Here is a 7,675-nt window from a genome sequence, read left to right on the forward strand (position 1 = left end):
GAATCTTTCAGGGAACAACACAAATTCCACTTTCTAAAAGAAGCGTGCCCCAGCCCCTGAAGACTCCATACATACCCAGGTTTTCTAACACTCAACACCTCTCATGTTCTGCTCCCGGTATTCAAAATCTTTTTTTTTTTTACACTAAGTTTCTTTATTCCAACTGGACTAAAATCTCGTTGGATTTTTGTGATTCCCTTACAGAATCCCAAGTTCTACTAATAACTGATTGATGTATGAACTCATAGAAAAAAGTACAACCAGAAACCAAAAATAGAAAGTATAGTAAATCTAGAATTCTTAGCATTTTACAGAAAATTCTCAAATACTTTCATAATCAATAACTCACTCGCTCCACCAAGATCTACTAAGAATCTTTAAGATTTACTAAGACACTGGTGGCATGTCATAGGTGTAGTGATGAGGAATAAATAGAGGCCTAGGACTCTGACAGTATCTCTACTCACAAATATTTAACATAAGATCCCCCATTGTTCTTAAAGTAGTAGCAGCAACACCATCATAATGCCCTTCCTCCCCCCAATTGGTCATGTATTTACTCCCTCCAATAGCCTGCAGAGAAGTTAAGTATTTTAAAATTTTCAAAATAAGTCAATAGATTAAAATAAACAAATAGATTAAAATACACATAAGCAAGACATTAGCCTAAGATAAATCTTTTCCAGGAACTGTATCCTGGCCATACATCTACAATCTCTAGTCCCTACTTTGACAGATTTTTGTAAAGTGACCATATTGATAATCTTCTTTGGTATGATTTGACTATTGTCTTCCTTTAATCTTAGTAAGTGACACATATTAAAGATGAACATCTCCGTCTTTTTTGGACCCCACAACACTCATGCCCACACACACTCCCTTAATTAAATAGGGCTGGGACTTGAACAGTGTCACCTAATCTAATGACAAACAGGTTCATGAGCAAGTGGGGGAAGTAAATAAACCAAACGGTTTGCAGAGGGAGAGGCCAAGTTGGGTTGAGCTGGGCTGGGTACAAGGTGATTCAGGCTCTGCCACAGAATGGGTGTCTCCTGGGATGGCCTAGTAGGACAATTAAAACCCCTATAAATAGGATAGGTTTTCAAGTGTCCAGTATCCTCTTCAGCTTCTCAGTCTTCAGCTCATTCCTCCTCACGCAGGTAAGACATGCATGGGAGAACAATGGCAGTATCCATGAGGCTCTTGATGGTGGCTGTGATGTGCTGGGCTGGAGAAGTCTGAGACTGTTCCTTAGGGTGATGGCTGTGGGTACCCTCTTTCTTCCTTTTCTTGGTTTTATCTAAGAACATGATGATAGCTGGGTTTGCCTACTGCTGAGGCTGAAAAATATGCATGCTTTTGTTTCAGCATGTCCTAGGCATTCCAAAATCAAGGGCTAGAACTATTGGTGGATAGCTTAGTCTCCCATAGTGGAGCATATTCCTTTTGTTCAAGTTAGGCAAGACCCAAGAGTTTAGAGCTCATCAGGGGCACAGCCTTGGACCATGAGTCCATGTACTGTCATATCTCTTTGCAATAAATTGATACTAAGGACTAAGTTAGTCCCATACAATTCATTATTTGGCACTAATCCATATAAGCATGACTGCATGCTTTTGGAAATCCAACGTGCTTTGCAGTTAGGGTTTGTTTGGAAGCTGATAAACCCAGTAACTGGGATTTTTCACACCATAACAAGAAATGTTAAGATCCAGATCTCCAAAGACCCCAGCCTCCTAGCAGGGCCAATGTGAACTTAGCTTATCATTATGCAGTTAATTGGCTTGCTATTTTCATCTGTAACAGTTTTGTATTCAGTGATTCTATTTTATAATCATTATCTCAAAGTAAACATTCAAGCCAGAAAGTTTCTTTGTCTCATCAGAAGACTGTGGCTTGTTCAGTGGGGCCTATGTCGTGCCCCATCCAGTGCATTAGTTGTTGGTGGAAAATAATGCTTCACTACACTGGCTTTGGCCCTGCCTCTGTGGGTTTCCTGACCATCTTTCTTTTCTGTTCTAATCTGAGAGTTTCAATCAGGCAAATTCTACCTGGAGTACAGGATGGGGCATATAAAATACCTACCATGTATTTTTTGGCTTTTAGGAAATAGCCATTTTTTTTTAGCAGGGGACCCATAATCTGCACCCATCTCCCACTGTAATGTGTGATATTTGGAGCCAGACTGTGGGTCAAAATGAGTGAGGGGTATGGCTAAGGAGGGGCTCTGTCATTACTTAAGCTTCTGTCCTTGACCAAGAGGGGCCACGTTCCCTCTGAAAATGCTGTCTCCTGGGCTTCATTCTAAACACAATCAAAATCTTGTTTCTTCTTTTAGGTTCACTTGTTTTTGCCAAATGGCTCAACTCCTGAACAGCATACTCACTGTGATCAAAGTATTCCAAAAATATGCTAAAGAGAATGGGAACTGTGCCTTGCTGTGCAAGAAGGAGTTGAAGCAACTGCTCTTGGCTGAGTTTGGAAACATCCTCCGGGTAAGATGCATAGACTCTGGGCCCCATGGAGTTAAGTGTGAGTGACTCTAACACTGCATCTGGGTGATTTTTGTTTCATTTGGTCATGCTCCACCCTGTAGTTAAAAATGTTTCAGACAGCCCCTTAGTAGCTCACTTACAGCACACAGATATGTGTGCACAGGCATGCTCAGACACACACACACACACACACACACACGCACACACACATGCACACACATCTCTTTGTATCTGAGCTCCAGCAGGAGGCAGTACACCTTTGAACTGGAAATTATTTCTCAGAAGAAGGAATTTAGATTCATATTTTAATTTCTATATTTTAGTGCTGTCTATACATCTTCTCATTCATTCATTCAATCATTAACTTAATAAAGAGTCGTTAAGCACCTACTCCAAACCAGCAGCATACTAACCACTGAAGATACAAAGAGAGCTCCCCTTTCCTCAGGATTTCACAATATAGTTGGAAAGAAGTTGGTAAACGAACAATGACAATGTAGCATGTAATGGGATAGGACAGCTTCCTCAAATAACTCAAATTAAGTATTAATCAAGCTGATTTTAAATAAGTGTATCCAGTCCCTATAGTGCTGCTCTCTCCCTTTTGTCAGCAAGAGGTGATGTTTTGAGAACCAGATAATCAAAAACTAGAACCAAGCCTAAGCCTCTTCAGTTTAATGCTTTCTCAACTAAGGAAGGTTTATTCAAACTAAATGAACCGGGGTATAGACATAAGCAAACATCTTAGTATCCACAGGAAAATATATAATTTTTTCTCTGTTTTTCTTCTCACAGAGACCAAATGATCCAGAGACTGTGGAAACCATACTGAGCCTCTTGGATAAAGACAGAAATGGGCATGTTGATTTTCATGAATATCTCATGTTGGTGTTCCAGCTGGCCCAAGCTTGCTATCATAAACTGGAAAATGAATCATGTGGAGATAAAACCTTCCAGCAAGAAGAGGAGCAGGAAGGAACACAAGGTCATTCCTTTCCAGGAAATACAGGCAGACAACATAGGCAGTGGCATGAGGGAAAAAGGCAAGATTCCCATGACAGTCAGTCTGAGAGACAAAACCAGTGCATACACCAGGGTCAGTCTGACAGACAAGACAAGGACTCCCACTATGGTCAGCCTGAGAAACAGGATCAGGACTCCCACCATGGTCAGTCCAAGAGACAGTATCAGGACTCCCACCATAGTCAGTTTGAGAGACAGGATCAGGACTCCCACCATAGTAAGTTTGAGAGACAGGATCAGGACTCCCACCATGGTCAGTCCGAGAGACAGGATCAGGACTCCCACCATAATCAGTTTGAGAAACAGGATCAGGACTCCCACCATGGTCACTCCGAGAGACAGGATCAGGACTCCCATCATGGTCAGTTTGAGAGACAGGACCAGGATTCCAGCTCTAGTCAAAGACTGAGTCATAAATCTATCAGTGGCCAGCCTAAAAGACAAGGATATATCTTTGCCTTAAGTCAGAATGAGAAACAAGTTCAGACTCATAATGGCCAGTCTGAAAGGTTTAGACAACAACCAAGCTATGGCCAGACTGGAAGACTTGGAGAGAACTCTTGCTCTAGCCAAACAAACCAACAGGAATCAGGCTCTTATGGACATTCTGTGAGGCTGAGTCAGGAATCAGGCTATCGTCGGAGAGACAGACAAGAATTGGATTCTCAGTATGGTCAGACAGACAGACAAAGTCAGAGTTCTCATTATAGTCAGACAAATAGACAAGGCCAGAGTACCCACTATGGTCAGACAGACAGACAAGGTCCAATCTCTCAATATAACCAGACAGACAGACAAGGGCAAAGTTCCCACTATGGTCAGGCGGACAGACAAGGGCAGAGTTCCCACTACGGTCAGACGAACAGGCAAGATCAGAGTTCCCACTATGGTCAGACAGACAGACAAGGGCAGAGTTCCCACTACGGTCAGATGGACAGGCAAGACCAGAGTTCTCATTATGGTCAGACAGACAGAAAAGGCCAGAGTACCCACTCTGGTCAGACAGACAGACAAGGCCCAATCTCTCAATATGACCAGACAGACAGACAAAGGCAGAGTTCCCACTACGGCCAGACAAACAGACAAGGGCAGAATTCCCACTATGGTCAGATGGACAGACAAGAGCAGAGTTCCCACTACGGTCAGACGGACAGGCAAGACCAGAGTTCCCACTATGGTCAGACAGACAGACAAGGGCAGAGTTCCCACTATGGTCAGACAGACAGACAAGGGCAGAGTTCCCACTATGGTCAGACGGACAGGCAAGATCAGAGTTCCCACTATGGTCAGACAGACAGACAAGGACAGAGTTCCCACTATGGTCAGACAGACAGACAAGGCCCAATCTCTCAATATGACCAGACAAACAGACAAAGGCAGAGTTCCCACTATGGCCAGACAAACAGACAAGGGCAGAATTCCCATTACAGTCAGACGGACAGGCAAGACCAGAGTTCCCACTATGGTCAGACAGACAGACAAGGGCAGAGTTCCAACTATGGTCAAACAGACAGACAAGGCCAGAGTTCTCACTATGGTCAGACAGACAGACAAGGTCAAAGTCATCATTATGGTCAAGAAGACATACAGGCTCAGAATTCTCACTATGGTCAGACAGACAGACAAGGTCAGAATTATAATTATGGTAAAAAGGAAAGACAATGCTCCACCTCTCAATATGACCAGACAGACAAACAAGACCAGAGTTATCATTATAGTCAGACAGACAGACAAGGTCAGAGTTCCCACTATGGTCAGAGAGAGAGACAAGACCTGAGCTCTCAATACAGTCAGTCAGAGGCTGGGGAAACTGGGAAAAATAGATACTTCCAAGGGAGTGAGGGAACAACCAGAAGCTCATATGTTAACCAATCAGAAAGGTCAGGGAGACCAAGTCCACAGACTCAGGGACAGAAAGAGAACCAAAATCAGGGACAGAGATTTCAGTCTAGTGTAGGGCAGCAGAACAGCCACCAGGCATGGGAGCCTAAGGAGGATAGCCAACACCACCAACACAAACTCGTAGCACAAATCCAGCAAGAAAGGCCAGGCTGTCACAAAGGGAGTGACTGGCAATCATGTAGTAGTGAGCACGGCCACAGACAGACTCAGACCAGAGAGAGTCGTGGTGAGGGCCAGAGCCACCAAGCAGAGGAAAAGCAGGGCCATCAAATCTGGGGTAGACATGGCCATGAGGGTCAAAAAACTCCATTTGAGACACAGAACAGGCAAACCCATGAAGAGAAACAAAACCATCAGACATGGGACAAGCAAACCCATGAAGATGAGCAGAACCATCAGAGATGGGACAAGCAAACCCATGAAGATGAGCAGAACCATCAGAGACAAGACAGGCGAACCCATGAAGATCAGCAAAACCATCAGAGACGAGACAGGCAAACCCGTGAAGATGAGCAGAACCATCAGAGACGAGACAGGCAAACCCGTGAAGATGAGCAGAACCATCAGAGACGAGACAGGCAAACCCATGAAGATGAGCAGAACCACCAGAGACGAGACAGGCAAACCCATGAGAAGAAAGAGAGATATCAAGGGTCCCAGGATCAACAAACCCACGGGACCCAGAGAGGCTGTGCTAATAGAGAAAAATTTTGCATGAATGAGGTTGGTCTGAGCCAAGGTTCTCAGGGAAGATATAGTGACCTGGCCTTCCAACCAATCCAAAGTAGTGGGAAGCCTCAAAAAAGAGAAGAGGGTGAAAGTCACCTTACCAAGGCAGCTATTGCTCCCAACCCCCTCTATAACTATGTACAAGAGCAGAGACAGCATTGGCACTAGGCCTTGTGCACACCAGAGCTACTGCTAAGGAAGAAATCTGCATGTCAAGTTTATATTTGCTTCTGTTTAAGATACTGAAAATATGTCTTCCTTCTCTCTACTTTCTGTTTACAGAAAGGACTAGAATTCACTTTTAGGGTATTTTAGTTCTTTGAGAAGCAATTCTAGGGTATTCTGGTTGGGTGAAATCTGAGTGATAAATTGGGTAAAATAATCAGATTATAATTTTGATTAGTTTGGGACTTTAAATCATTTCCTTCTTTGCTCACCATATAGTTAAGATACAGCTGGATCAATGAAAGGTAGAAACTTCTCCCAAAAGTTGAGAAGCAGGAAAGGTATTCTAAAGATACAAATCGCAAACTGAGAAGAGGACATCTGGGCTTTTGGTGAGCTTTGGCCCCTGTGGATGAAACGTCAGGAATTGCAAGCCTCATAATCAATGCTAAAATGAAACACAGTGAGAGGCTTCTAGGAGAGTCAGAGACCACACAGGGCCTCTTTGATCCACAACACCTCTAGCACCCAGGCTCCTAACCTTCACCAGAGGGACTGTCCACTGAGCTCTTACCACCACAGCTGACTGGACTGGTTTTAGCTCAATACCTTTCTAGTTTCTGATCATATAAAATAGGAGGAAAGCATATGTAATTTGTTTTCAGATTCTAATGAGCCAAAACTGTCGATCCATAGCTCCTGGGGCCTGAATATCTATGGAATTGTATTTAAATACTCAATAAATGATTGGTAAGCAATCACTTTGATGACCTTATTCCTTCTTCACTGCGGGGTTGTCCTATCTTCACATTTATAGACCTTTTTTCAAGAACAAGACCTCATGTCAGAACTTCTAAGATCTCATTATTCTTTGAGTTTCTGGGCACTGAAAAATGTCACGAACCAGGTCCTGAGTGAGAACGTTGGAGGATTAAAAAATAAACAGAGAAAAACAAAAGTTGGTTCGGGAGGTCTTCTGCAGGCTGATGGCCTACAGAAGTCTCAATATTTGCAGTCAGATTTATTTTATTTATTTATTTATTTATTTGTATTTTTCTGAAGCTGGAAACGGGGAGGCAGTCAGACAGACTCCCGCATGCACCCGACCGGAATCCACCCGCATGCCCACTAGGGGGCGATGCTCTGCCCATCTGGGGCATTGCTCTGTTGCGACCAGAGCCACTCTAGCGCTTGAGGCAGAGGCCATGGAGCCATCCCCAGTGCCTGGGCCATCTTTGCTCCAATGGAGCCTTGGCTGTGGGAGGGGAAGAGAGAGACAGAGAGGAAGGAGAGGGGGAGGGGTGGAGAGGCAGATGGGTGCCTCTCCTGTGTGCCCTGGCCTGGAATCGAACCCAGGACTT

The 7,675-nt window shown here is 43.9% G+C and overlaps 1 protein-coding gene across 1 annotated transcript; it reads left to right on the forward strand.

Moving 5' to 3' along the window:
- The first annotated feature begins 1,129 nt into the window (after positions 1–1,129).
- RPTN (repetin) lies at positions 1,130–7,072 on the forward strand. Its single transcript, XM_066262106.1, has 3 exons — positions 1,130–1,160; positions 2,339–2,495; positions 3,291–7,072. Exons 2-3 carry the CDS (start codon positions 2,358–2,360, stop codon positions 6,315–6,317), a joined length of 3,165 nt encoding a protein of 1,054 aa, XP_066118203.1. The 5' UTR covers positions 1,130–1,160; positions 2,339–2,357; the 3' UTR covers positions 6,318–7,072.
- Positions 7,073–7,675: the final 603 nt, after the last annotated feature.

The sequence above is a fragment of the Saccopteryx bilineata genome, chromosome 2 (genome assembly GCF_036850765.1).
Source record: "Saccopteryx bilineata isolate mSacBil1 chromosome 2, mSacBil1_pri_phased_curated, whole genome shotgun sequence".
NCBI lineage: Eukaryota > Metazoa > Chordata > Mammalia > Chiroptera > Emballonuridae > Saccopteryx > Saccopteryx bilineata.